The sequence below is a fragment of the Schistocerca cancellata genome, chromosome 9 (genome assembly GCF_023864275.1).
Source record: "Schistocerca cancellata isolate TAMUIC-IGC-003103 chromosome 9, iqSchCanc2.1, whole genome shotgun sequence".
Taxonomy (NCBI): Eukaryota; Metazoa; Arthropoda; class Insecta; order Orthoptera; family Acrididae; genus Schistocerca; species Schistocerca cancellata.
Genome location: NC_064634.1, coordinates 328372948 through 328396061, shown reverse-complemented (window position 1 = coordinate 328396061; position 23114 = coordinate 328372948). Strand labels below are relative to the sequence as shown.

At 43.9% G+C, this 23114-nt stretch overlaps 1 protein-coding gene across 2 annotated transcripts in view; it reads right to left on the bottom strand.

The window, feature by feature from the left end:
- The window catches only part of LOC126101063 (xanthine dehydrogenase-like), a 265749-nt gene extending 261437 nt beyond the window's left edge, over window positions 1–4312 (bottom strand). For both annotated transcript variants that reach the window (XM_049911738.1, XM_049911737.1), the window contains exon 1: window positions 4200–4312. In XM_049911738.1, coding sequence (XP_049767695.1) covers window positions 4200–4222 — 23 coding nt within the window. In that variant the 5' untranslated portion in view covers window positions 4223–4312. The remainder of the gene's footprint in view (window positions 1–4199) is intronic.
- Between the last annotated feature and the right edge of the window lie 18802 nt (window positions 4313–23114).

Below are 23114 nucleotides of genomic sequence, written 5' to 3'. Positions count from 1 at the left end.
GTCAACTGCACATACGGTTCACGTCCACGCTGTCGCGGCATGCTACCAGCGCCATTCGACGGCCAACACCGCGGTTCCTGGTGTGTCCGCTGTGCCGTGCGTGTGATCATTGCTTGTACAGCCCTCTCGCAGTGTCCGGAGCAAGTATGGTGGGTCTGACACACCGGTGTCAATGTGTTCTTTTTTCCATTTCCAGGAGTGTAGTTATAGTACTATATTGTTTTCGAAAAGAACTGTTATCCGATTCGACGTAACGAAGTTGATGTATTTGTTTTGATGATTAATGGTATAGGTTACTATTTAATGAACATCTACTCCAGTAGACGAAGTCGCTAATGGATGCATGTGCTTGACTCGGAGAAAAGCTCGTTCAGATGCTGGTGGTGGAAAAATTTTTCAGCCTTATTATTTGGCCAGTAAGGAGAGGAGAACTGGTACCGTAAAACTGGTGGTCACCAAGATTTACCCCAATGTCGTGGATTATATTTCAAACTTCCCCACTGTGCCTCACAGGTTGCGTAAAAGTCACGCTGTTGATGGTGATCCATTCGGCGAATGGAGTCGTTAACCAAGTTGATATTCGAGAGGATTATAGCAAAAATATGACGCAACACAATATACATTCATTAGTCACCTACACTCAACACACCTACACTTAACACACAACTCGCACACTTCGTGAGGGAAAGATATCACTGTCCGTGAAGAAAAGAAAAACGTCTGTAATTACACGTCTGAACCTATCCTTTGTGGTCTTACAGTGAAACAAGAGATACTATTTTACTTTATTTTATTAGTATTTGATGACTATTCGTATAGAACAAAGCAAAATGGTTCAAATGGCTCTGAGCACTATGGGACTTAACTTCTGAGGTCACCAGTCTCCTAGAACTTAGAACAACTTAAACCTACCTAACCTAAGGACATCACACACATCCATGCCCGAGGCAGGATTCGAACCTGTGACCGTAGCGGTCACGCGGTTCCAGACTGTAGCGCCTAGAACCGCTCGTCCATCCCGGCCGGCAGGACAAAGCAGATCACCGATACCTTCAACGTGAAATCTGAGGTATAGAAACTTAGCAGGCACTATACTCTTGTATATTCCTTTAGTTATTTAATAAATATGTTTATTAAATAAAATACAAGGTACAGTGTCTCAAATGAATTAATTTCACTGAAATGAAATGTATTGAATAATTCCAGACCAGTGAAATGAAATGTCGTGTGCCGGCCGGAGTGGCCGTGCGGTTCTAGGCGCTACAGTCTGGAATCGAGCGATCGCTACGGTCGCAGGTTCGAACCCTACCTCGGGCATGGATGTGTGTGATGTCCTTCGGTTAGTTGGGTTTAATTAGTTCTAAGTTCTAGGCGACTGCTGACCTCAGTAGTTAAGTCGCATAGTGCTCAGAGCTATTTTTTTGAAATGTCGTGTGACTGAGGCCTCCCGTCGGGTAGTCTGGTCGCCTGGTGCAAATCTTCTCACTTGACGCCACTTCGGCGACTTGCGTGTCGATGAATGTAATATGATGGTGACAAGCGCAATATGTGTTTATCTCTTTTGTAATGTTCAGTAACAAACAACTGAAACCTGTTCTTTACTTTTTAACTCAGTTCCAGAGTAATAGGAGGAATACCAGCAACAATTAATTTTAAGTCAGGCCTGGAAACGAGTTCGTGGATGAGACGATTGCTCGCTTAAACCAGGTGATTCAGGTTCTAAGCCCGGTATGGCACGGATTTTGTTTAGTGATGTCATATTCGGTATATTATCTGCTATGGTGTAGGAGGCTAACGTAAATAAGTGTGGAAACAAGTAAATAATTAATATTAAACTGAAACTCCGTGACAGGTCCAAACTCTATGCTGTACTGCGATGCGAACCCGGAACCTTGCCATTTGCGGGCTCTTACTGACTGAGCTATCCACAGATCACCCAGTGGGATCATTGCCAGTAAAATGTTTAAGTTCTGGTTTCGAGTCCCGGTTCATTACACAGTTCTAATTTAGAAGAAAGTTTCAAAGCAGTGCTGTAACCTCCGTCCCACTATACTTTTCTGGTTCTTAAATGAAATATTTTTCTTTGCGGCGGTCGGCATGGGTGTGGTGCAATTAACAGAGAAGATGCACATCGTACTAAACCTTATTATGTTGCCTAAAAAGAAAGCGTTTCTCTTTTCATTACATGTATTTAAGTCACCATCCTTCAGTTTAACTGAAAATGTTGAATGAAATGGAGAAACTTGAAAGTTATTCGAATCCAAAGACTTTATTTGCAGTTTACTTGGATGAAAATGCAATTCAGTTCATACCTTATACCTCGTTAAGTGAGTTCATAACAAAGATTGGACTTAAATACGTTTATATGAGTAGCTTAATTTAGTTCTACTTTCACAGTGAAGTTTGCCATCCCTGTGTCACGCTGTAAAAAGTAGATGGTAGAGTTAATACATCAGCCAACAGATGCTAGTGACTGATAATGGTAATACTGATTTGTGCAGTGATTTCGTGTCTAATTACGCGCAACCCCCAGTGAACAAAACGATTAACCACTCATTGTCGCCCTACCACGCGACGAAAAACTTACAAACTGATATTTCATCTACATCTGCAAACTGTTCATATTTTTTGATGCGACTCTCCCGCATACGTCCTTTCCATGTGTAGTATCTGAACAACTGTCCTCTCCTCGCAATTAAAGGCACTTGAACAGTAGCGCAAGGGAACTGTTGAATGAAAACGCTCGCGCAGCTCAGAATGTTAACCCTAGTAGTGTACACCTTGTACGCCTTTGAAACCGTCGCACGAAATGTACGACAGGGTCCCATCGAGCCTCAATTATATTTAAAATAAGATATTTGTTAGTTAAATTGGACGCTAATGTAATAACGTCATTTCATTTCTCCTCTCTCATGTATTTCTTCAATCTATAGTAAAATTAATGCATCCAAATCTAGACTAAGTAAAAAATGTGATAGAAACATTTCAATGGAGAAACTTGAAAGTTATTCGAATCCAAAGACTTTATTTGCAGTTTACTTGGATGAAAATGCAATTCAGTTAATTAAATGTACTTCCTACACATATATCTTGAGATGTTCTCAGTTTTCATAAATCCATTAACTCATTAATTCCTCACTCTTCGAATATAGCACTCCGTCTTCAGGCCACAAGTGGCCCATCGGGACCATCCGACCGCCGTGTCATCCTCATGGAGGATGCTGATAGGAGTGGCATGTGGTCAGCACACCGCTCTCCTGGTCGTTATGATGGTTTTCTTTGACCGGAGCCGCTACTGTTCAGTCGAATAGCTGCTCATTTGGCATCACGAGGCTGAGTGCACCCCGAAAAATGGCAACAGCGCATGGCGGCTGGATGGTCACCCATCCAAGTGCCGGCCACTCCCGACAGCGCTTAACTTCGGTGATCTCACGGGAACCGGTGTATCCACTGCGGCAAGGCCGTTGCCCTCTTCGGATGTAGACTACAATGTTATCGGTAACTGACACGCCTCTTCTATTAGGAGCAGTTAACGTGGACGACTGTATTTTATTTATCGCTGTTGAATATTTGGCAGACCGATCCGTTTCGTCATTTTCCGTAACTGCCGGAGGACTGTCAGCTTCAGAATGATATTCATCAGTTCACGTCTGAATTCTTCTGACAGTGCTTCCTTTATAGCATCTTCCGTTAGTAAAATGTCATTCCTACGTACCATTTTGACGTAGGAGAACTTCAGACTCAGCGAAAGAACTGTGACGCAATGTGTACTCCATGGTCACAGTGACCCTTCGAAATATATTTGTGTCAAATTGATTAAACAACAACGTCTCACAACTGCGATCGTCCGTCCTCTACTAGGTCTCACTCAATGCTGAATGTACATTGGTGGCAGCGAGCTGTGTATGTGCAATGGCGCATGCACAGTAACAAACAAAAAACTTCAGGATCAGAGCGATCCTGGTGTACACTTGTAGCGGTAAGAGAACCTGCGGTGCGGAATGATTACGCACCACAACACACCACTATCGACACTATCGGTTGTGGTACCCCTTACAATCCACACGGAAGATTTGTTCTGGAAATAGTGGGCTGTTTCATAGTTTGTGGAACAGCACAGAAGTAGTTGCGGAGAATCGGAAGCAGCAATCGCTTCGGCGATTGACGGAATGAAGCAGAGTTCCAGATGAGGTACTCACTCAGTAGAAGCGGAGGCGCCCATTGTGCGGCCGGTGTGCTGTCGGTATCCTCAGGCCTGCAACTCCAGCCGCTGTGCTGGCAGCAGCGGCGCGCCGCTCTCAGAGGTATCTGGGCCCACCCCCACTCCAGTAGGGGCCCCCTCTCCAGGACGCGGCTGCTGGAACGAGTTTCGCCTAGATGTCCGGAGAAAGCGCATCTTTTTCTGCGTTGAGGTAAAGGTTCTTCCACGCAGGTAACAACTACGCGTTAGATACTGTGTGGGAACAAATTGCTGCGCTAAAACACTTGCAAGAGATTTTCAAACAATCCACGCATTTTATCAAGCCTTTTCGTTCATGGTTCTCTACAAAAAAAAGTGTGTATCTGATATCAGGGACTAGGGAACGGAGAAATTCAAACTAAACAGGCTGACACGACCAAGGCCGAATACAAGTAATCAGCTCAAATCGCTTGCATAGAACACCACTGTACAAGGAGTAGGCGTATAGTTTTTCTAATCATCTCGAAAATATAACATTACGTAGCTAATATTTAAGAACCTTCAACATCGCAGCGCGTCAGCAATCGTTGGTTAATATATGAAAAAACTATAAACCCGCCTCGATTGCGAAAAAAGCACCTAGTGTTAACCTAGGTTTCGGCCTAGATAACTACACCTTCTTCAGAACAATAAAACCCACAAGTTTATGGCGGGTCATGGCCCATCGTACACAGGCCGGTGTGAGGTGGAGCGTACACCATTAAGTTAAGTAGTGGTTTAGACTTTGTAGATATGTACTGTTTGTGTTCCCCTTTTTTCGTTTATAAATGTATAGCTATGGTGTTCTTTTAATCATTGACAAAGGTCTTCTTAGGCACTGGTGGGTTTTATTGTTCTGAAGAAGATGTAGTTATCTACGCCGAAACCTAGGTTAACACTAGGTGCTTTTTTCGCAATCGAGGCGGGTTTCTAGTTTTTTAATATAGCTAATATTTGTTTGTTAACACATATGTATCTACAGTCCTGGTGCATGTTGAGCTCCCCGCGCCACAGTACCGTATCACGCCGCTAGTGTAGCCAAAACAGAGGCCCACGAGAAAGAGACCATGGTGCGTACATCACAGCATGTGACACTGCAAGTCTTACGAGTGCCAACAGAATTTTCGGAGTGGAGCGAATATGGTAATTCTCGACTGGGCGTTTAAATACATACAATCTGTCTATGGGACACAACGAATTTAAGACCAGTATTGGGCGCCTTCTCAATTACATACTTTCCGGAAGCCTTTTGACACGGTACCACACATGCGGCTCGTAGTGAAATTGCGTGCTTATGAAATATCGTCTCAGTTTTGATGTGTGATTTCCTGACAGAGAGGTCACAGTTCATAGTAATTGACGGAAAGTCATCGAGTAAAACAGAAGTGAATTCTGACGTTTCCCAAGGTAGTGCTTAGGCCCTTTGCTTTCATTATCTATATAAACGATTTGGGAGACAATCTGAGCAGCTGTCTGCGGTTGTTCGCAGATGACGCTGTCGTTTATCGGCTAATGAAGTCATCAGAAGCTCAAAACAAACTGCAAAACGACTTAGAAAAGATATCTGAATTGTGCGAAAAGTGGCAATTAACCCTAAATATCGAAAAGTGTGAGGTCATCCACATGAGTGCTAAAAGGAACTCGTTAAACTTCTGTTACACAGTAAATCAGTCTAATCTAAAAGCAGTAAATTCAACTAAATAGCTAGGTATTACAATTATGAACAACTTAAATTGGAAGGAACACACAGAAAATGTTGTGGGGAAGGCTAACCAAAGACTGCGTTTTATTGGTAGGACACTTAGAAAATGTAACAGACGTATTAAGGAGACTGCCTGCACTAAACTTGTCCGTCCTCTTTTAGAATACTGCTGCGCGGTGTGGGATCCTTACCAGAAAGGACTGATGGAGTACACCGAAAACGCTCAAAGAAAGTCAGCACGTTTTCTGTTATCGCGAAATATGAGAGAGATTGTCACAGAAATGATACAAGATTTGAGCTGGACGTCATTAAAAAAGAAAGGCGTTTTTCGTTGCGACGGAATCTTCTCACGAAATTCCAATCACCAACTTTCTCCTCCGAATGCGAAATATTTTGGTGACACCGACCTACATAGGGAGGAGCGATCACCACGATAAAATAAGGAAAGTCAGAGCTCGAACGGAAAGACATATGTGTTCACTCTTTCCACTCGCTATACGAGATTGGAATAATAGAGAATTGTGAAGGTGGTTCGATGAACCCTCTGCCAGGCACTTAAATATGATTTGCAGAGTATCCATGTAGATGTAGATGTAGATTTCTCGCGGACCCTGTCGGAGCCGAGAGTTGCCGAAGTGTGACGGACATGCTGGCTGGTGCGACGTCACAAGTTCGTGGTCGGGCCCGTGTTTCTCGTGGGCCAAAACAATACGATGCAGCCCCCTGCTAAAGTTATACATAGAATATAAATCCACTTCATTTCCTTGTAATTTTCTTAATTTGTTCCACGAAGCTTAAAGCTTCATCTTCAGGTACCACCAAATAATTATGAGAACGTGAATGTGTGGCGATCGGGTCAGTCATCAGGGATCACAACCATGTCAAACTAACGCATGGGAGCGTAGGCCCAGCAATCATAGCTCCCACCTGGACACCACATAAATATACTCCCTCTGTTATTCTGGATACAGTAGACTTTATAAATGGACACTAACGCAACAATCGTCGTTAGTTTCTGCGAAACTGTCTGAAGAGAAGTGGAGTTTAACTCCCAGCTTCTTTGCGGTCCACATGCCGGTCACGTGACCGACTTGTATCGCGTCCTTTACCTGTGCGAGCACCTAGGTACTCAGCAACCAGCCAACAGATACAAATGAAATCTGGAACATGTAAGAACGGTGGACAAAATAATTGCCACTCCTTTTAAAAGAGCACACTAGTCACATTTGGGGCACTGTGCATGATGTAGAGGGTGGTTATAACTGAACTTTCGCTACTTGAGGTATTGTGGACGACTAGGCAACTTTTCAGGCAGTGTACTTCAGAATTTGCGTTGTTAATTTTGTGTCATGACTTGACGTTAGGAGCCAATAATGGTATGGCGACGTAGGGTTGAAATACAAGCAACAGTCTGCACTACACTTGTGGACAGTCAGAATGGGGCTGGACAAGGTGAGAAGGGCTTTGCTCTTGAAGCTGTTTCATCGAAACAAGACCAGAAGTGCTGCTCCCCTTCGCGAATGTCGAAGCTTTAAAGGAATATGGAGAGGTTCTATTACCGCACGGCGATTGGAGAATTTGATTTGGAATTTCGGATTAACTGGTGATTAGGGAACAGATCCAGGGAAATTGCGCCACAAATTACTGAAAAGTTACTGTAGGCATGGCTGAGAATGCTCGACGCAACGTGAGATTTTCAAGCAGCTCATGAGCTGCTGTGTCACGACAGCTGAACATTCCACGGTCCATCGTTGTTTCGGGCAGCAGTAGAGCGTTGCAGTGCTGCTCCAGGCTGTCGTCGATCCAGATGGTCGTCACAGGGAGCAACGTTTGTAATCTAGAACGTGCACAAGGCACGCAATTAACAGATTTTACCCTCCCTCATGTGGAATTTAAAATGTGTTTCTTTCAATGTCTTTTTTGCTATTTTTCTTCCGCATGTCGTTACAAATGTTTCCACAAAGTTACATTGTCTATGATCACTCATTGCCATATGGGCCCTCCTCAGCACCGAAAGTTCAACTGTAACCACCCCGTATGATAGGTACCGGGGATGCCGTAAGACATAAGTCATGGCAATGGAGTCAGCTGTATGGAATCAGCGCAGCAAGATCTATGGACTTGAAAACATGACTGTATGTCACAAAGCAACCTTCGTGTTTGGGAGTGGCCACGACCACTACGTCAATTAAGTTATCAACAGGAACAGCCCGAAGTGATCTAATCTGACGGAAATTTTTGCTATCCGTAAATTCAGGCCTATTTCGAGTTTCCGATCGCTCATTGTGGAGGACACTGCTTGCAATGGGCATTTGCACTCGGGTGCCTCGCGAAAGGTCATTACCAACAGCGACAAATAAAGCTGTACGGTTTCAACGAGGGACCAAATATACACAAAGTCGGCACTAACTGACAGGAGGTGTATAGTGTAGTTCTACGAAATTAAATTTTGTGTCTTTAAAATAACGCAAGGCGCCGAGTGCACCGACGGCCCAATGACGTTTCTAACGCATAATGTGTGTAGCTGAGGTGGTTTGTGATGTTTTGTGCGTGAACTGTGCTTATTTATTCAGATTATAGCCTAGATATTTATTCCAACATTCTTGGTATCCAAATGTTGTCCTTTCCTCTACATCTTCATGATGGATATGCCGTGGAGACACTCGTCTCCCCAGCCACGTGTTCACAGGAATGCACACATACGTTTCTTGTTTTGACAAACGCTCAGGCACAGTACCACAACTCGACTAACCCACTAAAACACCCGATCTCCATTACGTAGAAAATGTTTGGGGCTATAGGGACATCGCCGGCTGTAGTGGCCGAGCGGTTCTAGGCGCTTTTGTCATCGTCATCAGGTGTAAAAAGCCATTGAGTGCTGGTGTTGTCATGGTGTTCCACTTATACAGATGAGATAGTACCGTTTGCAATCTTCCAGTGGCACGTGGCTCATGAGAAATACGGGCCCCACAACGAACTGGTGACGTCACAATAGTCGCTTTGTCCTCCATCCTACGCCAACGCTTGACTCTGCGCAGGGCTCACGGGAAATCAATATGTCAAGGAAAATGTATCCACTAAAGGTCGTAACTCCATTGTGTTCTGTCGAGAGCTTGTATGCATTTAAACATGCACTTAAGAATTATTAAACACGTCGGGAGTAGTTACTCGCACCCCACAGGGACTGCTCCTGGCACTTGTAAGACCTTCAGTGTCATATGCTGGGCCTCGCTGTTTTACCAGAGACGTCAGGTGGCGCAAGAGGCTGCCACCGCCTTTGAAAGTGTGAATCGCAGCTCTCTAGAAACGTCAAGCATCCGTCTTCACTTTCGTTCGGTATGCAAAGCCCTGATCTCCTAATGACAATGGTGAAGCAAGCTATTGAAAACTCGAGTATTTTATTCGAAGTAATGAGGCTTGTAAACTGAGAAGATTTTGTTCACATCTTGACTCATTAGAAAGAGTTGTGACTGTACATTGTCTTATTAAAAGTATAGGTCGTTTGGAGGATGCTGTAGGCGAACAACCGGATACACATCAGAGGTCATTAGGTTACTGTAGCGTTCATCGTGAGATATGTTGAAGGCTGTATCTAGGACCCTGCTCTGTACCATGAAAATATCTCCAGCTGCCAGAACGGTACTCTGTTGGCAACCAGTATAGTCGTACATCGCTTCACGTGGTTTTCGACGTTTTGTCATCGTCGTGTGATAGCAGATATTGCATAAGTATAGCTACACTATTAATTACGAGTATTAAGTTACAACATTTAACTGTTCTTATACCTTAAGACACAAAAAAAGAAAAAGAATCGCGGCAGATTAACGATGGTCAGCTGGTACAACGACCTGCAAGAGTGTGATTTTTAGGCAGTTTCCTAATCTCATTTAGGCAGTTGCCAGTTCTTGTCCCCTGAGTCCGCCTCAGAGTATACGGTATACAAGCAATTATAATACGAAGTTTACAAGATCCACAGACAGATAGCGCACACGATTTCCCACGGACCATCGACTCAGGAAGGGCATTCAGCCACATTGTAAAGTAATAAAAATTCGAAAGTTGCCAAATCCTGTAAGAAGCGGACCCTGAACTAGACGGGACAACTTTAGGGAATCTAAAGAAAAAGTTACAACGTTCCATCCCCAACCAGATAATAACTGCCAGAAACACATTAATTATTTAACATGTACCACGCAGACCATGAAATACACTGAAATCAACAAACTATTTCGCATAACTGCATTTTATGTCGTTAAGGTAACTATTTTGAATTTGGATTTTTTTATGATTTAAGATTGTAAACAATGTATTTATGTTCCTCTCAACAAATAGCAAATCACAGTTCAAAAGCAATTCATCTTCCTGTGTGCGTTGTTTTTGTTTTGAAATAACGATTTTATTTTATCATTTGTCTATTAGCTAATTTCGCCCCTTGGGCATTTTCAAACCTACACCACAGACAAATTGTAATTACAAAGCATCTCATATGTCACACAATGGCTCCCTCAAAATCTTCTTCTTACAACCATGGCAATTTCAGGCACACCTTTTTCAGGCATGAAGTGCGTAGGAAAAAGAGAAAAATGAAATCCTTGTGTGGGGTTTGGCACTGCGCCAGCGTACAACACATTAAAATACGCCAGAGTAACATTCAACATCAAACTATACCCAGCACGGTCAACGCCCTAAGCTCGAAGAGGCGCAGCGTTTGTCAAGGTGAGCAGCTCTGGTGTGGCTGGTACTGTTGTGCCAACTATTGCACCGCTGTGTTCCAGTTTCGTCAGGGAGTCTGATGAGGACGACGTCTCTCTTACTGAAGAAGGAAACCAAAAAGAGGAAAATTAAAAGGAAATTTTGTGTGCATACGTTTCTAGATGGAAGAATCTAAGGGTTTGTTTCATACATTGTATGACGACCTTCAACAGGGTGACAATTTTTCTGTATTTGTATGTCAGTCCTTCAGATTGAAGGTTTGTGGGACTTTGGGCACTCACTTACGTAATGAAATGAAGCACCTGCAGCAGTCCTTCCGATGTTATTTATTATATAGCGACCAGGTTCACTGACTCGGTACACCGTCTCCAGGCCTTAACCTACACTGAGGGAGTGAATTACAATCGTATACACGATTCTATCGTTGACCAACTTCAATGAACTGGCTTCCGTAGACTACTCCGTAAGCGATGTTGTGTCTGAAACCATCAACTACGAGGCACAACATCACTTTTAGACTAGTCTATGGAAGCCAGTTCATAGATGTTGGCCACTGATGGAATTGGGGTTCACCTCCTCAGAGTCAGTTAAGACCAGAATATGGTTTATTGTCATCGAAACTGGTTCCCACATCATCGAAAGAACGGTTGCAAATGTCTCATTTGATTTCATTTTTTTTCTGTATTTTTGAATGTTACGGGAATCTTTCGACGAACTTCTTTTTCTGTGGGTCAGCCTGCTGTGCAGGGAACAAATGACACTATGCGACCTTGCAGTCCAGCAAATGAGAAGCTTGCTCTCACATTAATGTAAGAACTAACGTACACTCACATCCATCGTAACATTGACTGATATTGTTATAAAGTATAGTTAGACTTTTTTCAACAGGTCCGTCAGAGCTGTTAAGTACGTATTTTGATTATTCTTAGGTATGTTTTAGAGAGGCCTGTCCTGATCATCTGGCTAGCGGCTTTTCATGCGAAGGCTCTTGGTTTCCACGAAAATCGATGCTGAAGTTTTGTGCGATTCTCCTATACCTGTAACGTTCAGTATTTTTGTGTAATTATAGGCTTGGAAAAGCACAGGAAAAGCTTCTTGTCGTTTTAAGATGTGTTGGAGTTATAAACACGACGACAGATCTTAACCTACAACATGGAGCTGGTCTATGAGCTATACCTAATAGCGATAAGTCTTTCAAGCTACATAGTAGTGCCTGATAACTGTCTGCTTCTCTCTTCTAGTTGTAGGCCAACATCTGGAATCTGGTTCAAAATGGTTCAAATGCCTCTGAACACTATGGGACTTACTTCTGAGGTCATCAATCCCCTAGAACTTAGAACAACTTAAACCTAACTAACCTAAGGACATCACACACGTCCATGCCCGAGGCAGGATTAGAACTTGCGACCGTAGCGGTCGCGCGGCTTCAGACTGTAGCGCCTAGAACCGCTCGACCACTCCGGCTGGCCCTGGAATCTGGCACAGCCTTTGGAAGGACAAGCAATTTCCCTAGCTGTATGGCAACCACTAAGTGTAATTAAGCCAGCTGACAGTGAGTCGCTTTATTACAATTATAAAAATTGTTCTCCATATTGTTGCAAGCCATATATGATCCCCAGTACAGATCCACGTTCATTGATAATGGTGCATGTGGAAGAAACTCAGACTGAACAGTGTTCAACATTTCATTGCTTTGTAAGAATTAATTGAAGATGGAGCCAAACTATTATCGGTTAGAGCTGGAAGTTATGTGTAATGTACTTTCAGCATTCTTGCTAAGAAATCGAGAGTTTTTCACAGACCTTTGTTCTCCACTACTTGATGAGGACATAAATATAAGCTGTGTATAACACAGTTTTGTCGTGTTTGATATGAATAGAGATTTGAAGGAACTTCGACTACTTTGATTTACATGTTGTGTCAACAGAACCAACACAAGCGGAAAGAAAAGTGGAAATGTATCCCAGTACAAAACTGAACTGCATTCAGTTTCCTACAAAAATGTCGTGTTCACTTTTTTCTGTAGGACTAATATCTTCCACGTAGCCTGCAAGAAAATATGAAAATCTCGCGCATGAGTTTTGAAGGATAAATGTAACATTGCGGGTTGCATGAAACGACATCGGTAGGGGCCCCTGAATCACCTTGTGTAATGCTGATCGGGCAGACACTTTTATGAGGAACACTCGATCTTTATTATCTATATCGTCGATTTTTTCTTCTCCTTATCTAATTTAAACACTTCACAAAAGTATAACAGAATAACTACTTTTTTGTTGCTTGCAGGCCTTAACCGCTTTGAATTTTCTGACTGGAAACATGTTTTCACAACGGGCAGAATTTTTAACATTTGTTTATGATACCGCATGTTCGGCTGTTAGCCATTTTGAAATACTTGAAATGAAGTTGGTTCTGTCAGCACGTAGCTTTGTGCAAATTACATGATGTAAAAAAATAAGTAATCATTTTGAAAACCATAATTGCTCAGAGGAATAATCAAGAACCAGAGAGATTTTCCAAAAGACAGTCATAGTAACGGCGAAACACGAAGTTTATACGTTGACGAATACTAACAGAAAGATGAAATTCCGTAGTAACTCAAAAAACGTTACAAAATCAGCCAGTTTTGGAGGCATTTTGTTCAAAAATGGCTCCGAGCACTGTGGTACTTAACTTCTGAGGTCATCAGTGCCCTAGAACTTAGAACTACTTAAACCTAACTAACCTAAGGACATCACACACATCCATTCCCGAGGCAGGATTCGAACCTGCGACCGTAGCGGTCGCGCGGTTCCAGACTGTACCGCCTAGAACCGCACGGCCACTCTGGCCGGCGGCATTTTGTCATTTGAAGATAGTTAATTACGTGAAGTAGTGATAAGTTCGTGTCTTCTCGCTAGTAGTGCGTAAATACCAACTTGGCGGGTAGCCTTGACTTCGTCACGTTCTCTCCAGTTGCTGGCTAGCTCACAGTCGGTGTCCACACTGCTTTGTCGATATCGGGTACTACTTCAGATGGAGAAGTATGTAGGAAAGGATTCGATCTTTTGCCTGCTGAAGGACGCATCCAGCCATTTGAATTCGTGAGTTAGGGAAAGCATCGGTTTCCCTGTGTGGGAGATAACCTCATGAAAGCACATGCGAAACGTACTTGCGTATGAAAGTTAAACGATGGTCCTTTGAAGTCTGCATATTCTTGGGGTAGCGCCTTGCTGCTGTTGTTTTTTAGCGTGCACACTGACCCAAGGTTGATAGCTGGCCGATGTTACATCCCGACAGCCTCCACTGTAATTCGGTGGAGCATTCTGCAGTAATTCGTACCTATGCTTTAGATTACGGAGTAGTGAACGCTGATTTTGTTTTGGGGCTCCGAACAACCCTATATTTAGCACAGAGATCTGCGATACTATCTATACCTCATCGGACGAACATATACTGCTAGGCTCGCAGACTGCAACATTCGCGACTGACTGCAGAAGGAATCTGTCACGGCTAAATAGAGAGAGAGTGAGAGAGAAGGGGAGGGGGGAGCAATTTACGCTATTGTAATTTCATGAATTCCTGTACTAGCATGAGATCACATGTTTATGTAACCTACCTCAAAAGGTCAGTTTACTCATTGTAGATTAGAAAATCGAGTAAAGAATTTATCTATCTATCGGTCAACATATTTCTGAAATCTTTTTAACATAATTTCAAGGAAACATAGCTCACATTTTCACAGCAAATCAGTAACTTCGTTCCTTGGCAGCGTAAATAGCATGCCATGTAATAACACGCTGCAGGTTTTGCGCAACAGTCCGTGCTGTCACAGGACTTTTTTTTTCAGAGAATATAATTTTCAGCCTTGAATACCTCTAGCTTGTATGTCGGTTGCCAATGTCTGGCGTCGCACGAAGTGATTGTTTGTATACATATACAGGAATATGACACTGTGTCGAACGAGATAACAGTGACCTTGTATCATAATTCTAAGGAAAAAACAGCCTAAATCATGTTTTTTATTGTAATTGCCCGTTTCAGCACAATTAGGCCATCTAAAACTTCGGAGAGCATGCTGAGTACGATCAGGGTCAGGGGGGGGGGGGGAGGCTCTTTGCAACTCAAAGTAACTATACATATGATTTACACACTTCAGACCCACATCTTATATAACGCGGTGGGATGCTGCTAAGGCAGAGTGCGGGGATATGTAGTGACAGCTGAAGCGCAAGCACGATGTTGCGGCTGCGTTTTCATTGAAAAACAACGGAGGAGGATAATTAATTTTCAAGGCAGAAAACCTGTTTTGCAACGGAAAGACTGCAACCTCCTTCCGCGCCTTAAGCATATTTTAAATTGTTACGTGAGGTCACAGCACAATAAACTCCTTTTTCTGTCAACAATAACACATTTTCCATGCAACCATTTGTGTTGGCCACGAGGTAACCGATAACTGACAAGTGAATGCTCTTTCTCTAAGCGTGTCCAACGTTACCTGAATGACACCATTCCAGGACGTTGGATTGGAAGACAGGGGCATAGGATGAACTTCATTGCCGGTGACCTCTCAGGTCTCCAGACCTCACACCTTGTGACTTTTATCTGTGGGGTTACCAAATAGATCGCGTTTTTATCCCGCCTGTATCTGACACTCTTGAAAGTCTGCAACATCATATTGTTGAAGCTGTGAATTCGATAACGAGCAGGAAATGAGCCACCGTTTGGACAATTGGATGAGTAAAAATTTGAACTTTTCTCTTTTCAGGAACGATGGAAATAGTGTTTCTATCTTTTGTATTTTGGAAGCAATAAATATCCGAAATCTGTTCCTTCTTTTTGAAGAGCCCTGTATTACAGTATTCGGTAGACAGCAGCTGTATAAAACCAATGTAAGTGAAACTTAAGACCCCGTATGATGTGCGTACATCCGCTTATTACTAATAGGCCTGTGTGATGAGGAGACAGATGGTGTAGCAACGTGATCCTTCCTTTCACCATTTGCAGCAGACCTCTTCGTGGAAGCGTATAAATAACCGGCACTTGATTCTGCAGTGCTGCAGTCATTACGCTGATTTCGCCATGTTGACGATAAAATTCGTCCTCTGACCGTAGGGGTGAAACAGAACTCCGCAAAGTCCGCCAGTATTTCAATGCACAGCATCTAAGCGTACACACACTGAGCGACGTGGAAACGGCAGTAGTCAGGCACTGGATTCGTATCCGGGAGTGCAGTGGTTCAAATTCCTGTTCAGACATGCAGGGTTAGATTTTCCGTGATTTCCTTAAATCGCTTGAGACAAATGCCCGGCCAGTTCCTCTGAAAACGGTACAGCTAGCTTCTCTTCACACCCCAATCCGAGATTGGGTTCCATCTCTAATGACCTAGCTATCGACGGGACCTTAAACTAACAATGCAATCAAAAAAGAACCGTATGCTTGCCTTCATCGACGTAGACATGTACAGATTGCCAGCTGCTAACCCTGGCCAAACCGTCTACAAGAAGTTAGTCAGCACCGTTAGATTTTTACACACTATGTACCACGACCTGCCTGACACAAAAATCAGTTTCACATTGCATGCTGTGCTCAAGAGGACCCACCGAACCTACGATGCTGGCACCGTCAAGTCAGAACTCCAAACCTTCAGAGGTAATGGACATGGGCACAACGAAGGAACCAACAATAAAATCATGTCCACTAAGAACAACAGTGATAGGGATGAGGAGGTAGACCAACGATGTACTAATCTTTTACCATACGTGTAGGAAAGCACTACCCATCGGAAATTTTTTCGTTGGGTGGGCATTCTGTCGATCCATTGGAGCAACACTAAATTAGAGCCCTACTGGGGTCCATCAATGATTCGTAGATACGCTGCAAGCGACGGGAGTTTTCGGGATCAGCTGAGTATATGGAGCGATTTACATAGCACAGACAAGGGGCGACCTACAAGTACACGGCTAAGAGAGCACAAGCGTCACGTACGACACGGACATGATAAACCCGGGATGGCAGAACGTCTCATGCGGGAAACATACGAGGGTTGGTCGTAAGATTTTAAATATCACCGGGAAAATGTAATGTTACGTAATTGCAGATTCATGCCTAAAGTCCTGGCAGATTTCAAATTCCCTGCACCACAGTACCGTAGCACGCCGCCGGAGGAGTCAAAAATAAACTGACGAAGCCCATCTCCACTTTACCAACGGGCTGCGCCGCTAGATTAACCTATCTTGGTCCCTCTGGGGGCGTGCTGCAGTGCTGTGGCGCTGGTATTTTAATATCTACCAGTACTGCAGGCATAAATCTGCAAATACACAACTTTATTTTCTCCAGGTGATAGTTTAACCTCTTGACTAGCCCTCGTGTACACATTGCCTGACGAAACAATTGAAGCACGTAGAAGACATTGTAAGGTGAAATGTTCGGTTTTTCTTATTCTATGACTGAGGACAACCGTGTAAGTTGAAATGACATGTTTAATTCCTCAATATTAGCACAGAAATACACGCTTTTACACAGTTTACCATGTGACAACGTTAAAACAGTTGTCAGAATAACGCATCTCATCAACATCAAAAGTGAAATAGTCCTCAATACAACAATATTAAATATTAACTTACAGAAAGTTAAATTATCCTAAACACGACAATGTTAAAGTTTAACTAGACGTTTCTTTACAAAATTATTCTTACGATTTCGTTATGATGTTGGTCAGTACTACCATAAATCATCCGTTTCTGCTTCAAAGTTCGGAACTGTTTTTAGGATGACAATCAAATCTACAGTGGATGGTTAGTTATGTGACAAATTGAGCAAAAGATTACCCAAGGCCGCTCGAGTTTACAATGGACACAAGCCGGTGAACCAACAAGTTTACGCCTCTGCACGCGATATTTACCTTAAATTGTGATGAGCTGTCGTCTGCTAGGCCGCTTTCCCCTCTGAAATTCCTATAAAACTAATCAAAACCTTTGCTGACATTTTTCAGTATAAACTCTCCCTATGTTTCTCGTTATGCGAGAAAACCTGTACTCATCCCTAGTCTTAGAATATGGCTATATACACGTGCGTGGCTGGAGCAGCGTGCATAATATAATGCCCTCTCAGTTCTCGCAAGAACAGTTAACTAATTGACTGTTTCGTTTCTCCAGGGTTGGAGCTAAACGACGCTACAGGTAATTTCTAGCTGGATGTCAGCCGCTGTGATTGCAGTGTTCACCCAAATTTGTTCTCTCCAGTTCAGAGAAGAGTCCCCCACAAAATTTCCATCTTGTCTTTCTCATAGCTGACCTGTTCCCCACCTGTGTTCTTTCGTTCTTCACATCACAGCTTTTTTCGACCAATAGGAGCGCTCCTCTTACTTTGTGGAAACTCTCTCTACCAATCGTAAGGGCCCTACCATTAAACTGCGTCGAAACTTCCGGCTCTTTACTCCTTCCTAGTGTGTTTCCGTCAATCGGACGTTTTGTGCCCGCGCCAGACATCAAAATGCATACATTGTCTCTCAAGAGTGTACCACTCGCTGGACACGTGATCGAAAATGCGTCACTGGTCTTGTCAGTGTCCATTTGGAATTCTGAAACGCAGTTTTTTAAAAGCTTTCTTTCCTGTCTTCCCTCAGATGGCCCGTTAACTCGCTCTCCCCTTCTGAGTCACCTGGTCGGTCGTTGACCTGGCTTGGGACGCCCCTTTAAGTGATTTCTGTTGTACACTCCTGGAAATGGAAAAAAGAACACATTGACACCGGTGTGTCAGACCCACCATACTTGCTCCGGACACTGCGAGAGGGCTGTACAAGCAATGATCACACGCACGGCACAGCGGACACACCAGGAACCGCGGTGTTGGCCGTCGAATGGCGCTAGCTGCGCAGCATTTGTGCACCACCGCCGTCAGTGTCAGCCAGTTTGCCGTGGCATACGGAGCTCCATCGCAGTCTTCAACACTGGTAGCATGCCGCGACAGCGTGGACGTGAACCGTATGTGCAGTTGACGGACTTTGAGCGAGGGCATATAGTGGGCATGCGGGAGGCCGGGTGGACGTACCGCCGAATTGCTCAACACGTGGGGCGTGAGGTCTCCACAGTACATCGATGTTGTCGCCAGTGGTCGGCGGAAGGTGCACGTGCCCGTCGACCTGGGACCGGACCGCAGCGACGCACGGATGCACGCCAAGACCGTAGGATCCTACGCAGTGCCGTAGGGGACCGCACCGCCACTTCCCAGCAAATTAGGGACACTGTTGCTCCTGGGGTATCGGCGAGGACCATTCGCAACCGTCTCCATGAAGCTGGGCTACGGTCCCGCACACCGTTAGGCCGTCTTCCGCTCACGCCCCAACATCGTGCAGCCCGCCTCCAGTGGTGTCGCGACAGGCGTGAATGGAGGGACGAATGGAGACGTGTCGTCTTCAGCGATGAGAGTCGCTTCTGCCTTGGTGCCAATGATGGTCGTATGCGTGTTTGGCGCCGTGCAGGTGAGCGCCACAATCAGGACTGCATACGACCGAGGCACACAGGGCCAACACCCGGTATCATGGTGTGGGGAGCGATCTCCTACACTGGCCGTACACCACTGGTGATCGTCGAGGGAACACTGAATAGTGCACGGTACATCCAAACCGTCATCGAACCCATCGTTCTACCATTCCTAGACCGGCAAGGGAACGTGCTGTTCCAACAGGACAATGCACGTCCGCATGTATCCCGTGCCACCCAACGTGCTCTAGAAGGTGTAAGTCAACTACCCTGGCCAACAAGATCTCCGGATCTGTCCCCCATTGAGCATGTTTAGGACTGGATGAAGCGTCGTCTCACGCGGTCTGCACGTCCAGCACGAACGCTGGTCCAACTGAGGCGCCAGGTGGAAATGGCATGGCAAGCCGTTCCACAGGACTACATCCAGCATCTCTACGATCGTCTCCAAGGGAGAATAGCAGCCTGCATTGCAGCGAAAGGTGGATATACACTGTACTAGTGCCGACATTGTGCATGCTCTGTTGCCTGTGTCTATGTGCCTGTGGTTCTGTCAGTGTGATCATGTGATGTATCTGACCCCAGGAATGTGTCAATAAAGTTTCCCCTTCCTGGGACAATGAATTCACGGTGCTCTTATTTCAATTTCCAGGAGTGTATCTCCCATCGTGCGGCCTTACCTCTGCTCTCACTCCTCTGAATTCCAAATTAAAACGCCTCTCGCTACTTGTTGCACCTTTGTTGCACCTTTGTTGCACCTTCGGCTTATTGACATGCATTATATAGGAACAGTGTGCTAATTCCGTCAATTGAGTGTCATCCCTTTTTGCATTACTTACTGGTAGGCAAATTTGCTCATAACCGCAGAATTTAGGTGTCATATTCACCTTCCCATTGTGATGTATAAAGCTCTCATGTAAGGTGCTAGTCTGACCTTCATTTATTCTGCCATCTTACAACATGGTCGGATGTCAGTGTAAATTAGTACACGTACACATCATCGACTGGCATGTAAATGATTATAGAGCTGCAATTTTCTTTGAAAGAACGTCCACCAGTATGAATAAGGGGGGCCAAAAGCTTCAGATATTGAGTGGTGTGAAGGACACAGAAATGCTGTGTCCTTGTGTGAGACAGCATTATCAACACATCAAAAATTTGAGAGGGACCTCATTACAGGTCTCCATCAGCTGGGTGAATCATGCAGTATCCAGATTTGTGGGGCATTTGGGTGTGACAGTGGCCCGATGTTGGACTGCATAGGAATGTGAGGACAGGCAAGGTTCCGGTTGACAATGTCTTACCACCACAAAGGCGGGTTGCTCTACTGTGTTCCAGACACTTTGAACCCTCTCACATCTGCACCTACCATATGAGAGCAAGCAATGAACTCACTGTACTGTGCCGGCCGCTGTGACCGAGCGGTTCTAGGCGCTTCAGTCCAGAACCACACTGCTGCTACGGTCGCAGGTTCGAACCCTGCCTCGGGAATGGATGTATGTGATGTCCTTAGGTTAGTTAGGTTTAAGTAGTTCTAAGTCTATGGGGCTGATGACCTCAGATATTAAGTCCCATAGTGCTTAGAGCCATTTGAACCATTTGAATCATTGTAATGTGCTGTCTCATCTTGCACCATTGGTTGCAGACTATCAGAAGCCCAGACAAGCGAACTACCATCCCATGCATAGGCTGCCGTTAAAAGCGTTTGGGGTGGTGCAGTGACCGGGAAGCTTGGACTACTGACGAGTGGCGTCGCATTGTGTTTAGTGATCAGTCGCGGTTCTGTGCTAGCCCGAGTGACCGTCGTTGGCGATTATGACGGCGACCTTGGGTGAGATTCCATTCTGACAATGTTTTGAAGAGGCGAAGTGGTGTTACTCCCTGTGTCATGGTGCTGCAAGACATCAGGTACGACTTTAGGTACAATGACACATCACAGGCATCCTGCATCTCTCATGAGTCAATATCGTGTACCATTTTCCAACAGAACAATGCTCTTCCACATATGATACGTGTTTCTATGAGATGGGCGCGTCATGTTGAGGTACTCCTGTGGCTAGCAAGGTCCCCAGATACGTCCCCGACAGAAAACGTGTGGGACCAAGTCGGAAGTTAAGCCCATCCCAGTGCCAATAACCAGATTGTCAGCGTCTAGTTACAACAGTTATGGGCCAGCTTTCCACAGGAGAGGATACAACGCTTTTAAGACATCCTTCTCAACCGAATCAGTGCGTGCATCCAGAGCAGAGTTGCTGCAACGTCATACTGATACGTGAACTCATACTGTCAAGCTCTCTGTAATCGCATGATCTCTCAATCCGTTTCTTCCTCACCTTTCGGGTACACCACTCTTTTTGTTAAGCTCATGAAGAATCTTACTTGCTGCTAGGCAGACGCTTCCACTGAAAACGAAAATAAAGAAGGCGATCGACGTAGGCAAGCTGCCAACCAACATATAGCGATTTGATGGACGCAGATTTGCATCGTCTTGGTTGCCATCAGTGGTTTTAGTGTTAACTCTAGGATCCATGGTGCCGAAAACACACATGAATGCATATGCCGGGCCTCCAAGGCCCGGCCCTAATTTAAAATTTTCCTCTTTTCATATAATCGTTCTTTGGAGTTAAATTTATTTCTGTCAAATTTATTGTCATGTTCCTAAGATACAGTAACAGGATATGGTGGGCCTGATTAACATTTTATTAATTTTTTAAAAAATTTCTAAGAGTGAATTTTTATTAGTTACATCCATTTACATATAACATATACGAATAATTTTATTAATTCACTTATAAGTTGCAGTTTACATTTTATAACATTTACTACAACCGATTTCTTCAACTAAAACATACTCATTATTCACAATATTGTGTATTATGTATGTATTTTGACAAAAAGTTATTATTCATTGTTCACATAAAATTGCATTTTTCTTAGTTGTGACAAACAAGAAGCACAAAGAACGCCACTATGCTCCTTACAAATGTTGGTTTTACTTTTAATGCATCTCATAGCACTTTTCCTGTGTTTATTATATGGACAATAATTGTATCTTCTTCTTTTTCCTGAAACAGGTAGTTGGTTCGGCAATATGACATCTTTTTGAACACCACAACTTTGCTTGGCGTCAACGGTTTTCTTTGGAAGATTAGTTATCTGAATACGAAGTTCCATTAGTGGTCTTACCATTTCCTCTGCTAAATCTCTTAGGAACAAACGCCTTTTATCACTTCTTCCATTATGGTATGTCAGATGTTGGGCGGAAAATAATATTTCACTGTTCATTGCTGCGACATACGTCATATTCATCCATAATGCAAATGGCCATCTTCTTGTTTGTCTCTTGCAAGTGTAATGCATTGTACTATTGAGAACTACAGACTTTTTCTTTTTGGGAACATAAGTCACCCTTGTAATGTCACCTCTAAATGCAAACAAAGAGGAATGAATCGCTCTTGAGGCAGATGGTTTCAGCTCATTAGGAATTTCTGGTTTATTTTGTTTGATTGTTCCCATCACTGTAATTTGCTTGTGAAACATCTCTTCTGCCAGCTGCACACTAGTAAAGAAGTTGTCAACAGTAATATTTTTTGATGATCCTTTAATGCTTTTAGCAAGATCTTTCACTACATTCAATCCAAGATTTTTCTGAATAGGTTCATGGGGTTTCCTTCCCGTGTAAACAATTCCGTCTAAAGCATATGCAGATGCAGCATCACATAACCAAAATATTTTTATGCCATATTTGGCTGGTTTAGAGGGCATATACTGGGTGAAGCTGCATCTTCCACGGAATGGGACTAGCTGTTCGTCAACTGTGAACGAATCATTCTATTTCTACACTTGTCAAAAAATAGTTCCTATACATAGCGAACAGCTTCAAGTTTGTCATCTACAGATCGAGCTTCACGGGTACGCCTGTCATCAAAGCTAATCATTCTCCTTATATCCTCGAATCTATTTACTGACATGGTGGCCTTATATGTAGGATTTGCCTTTTCATCCAAGAATAATTCTCTAA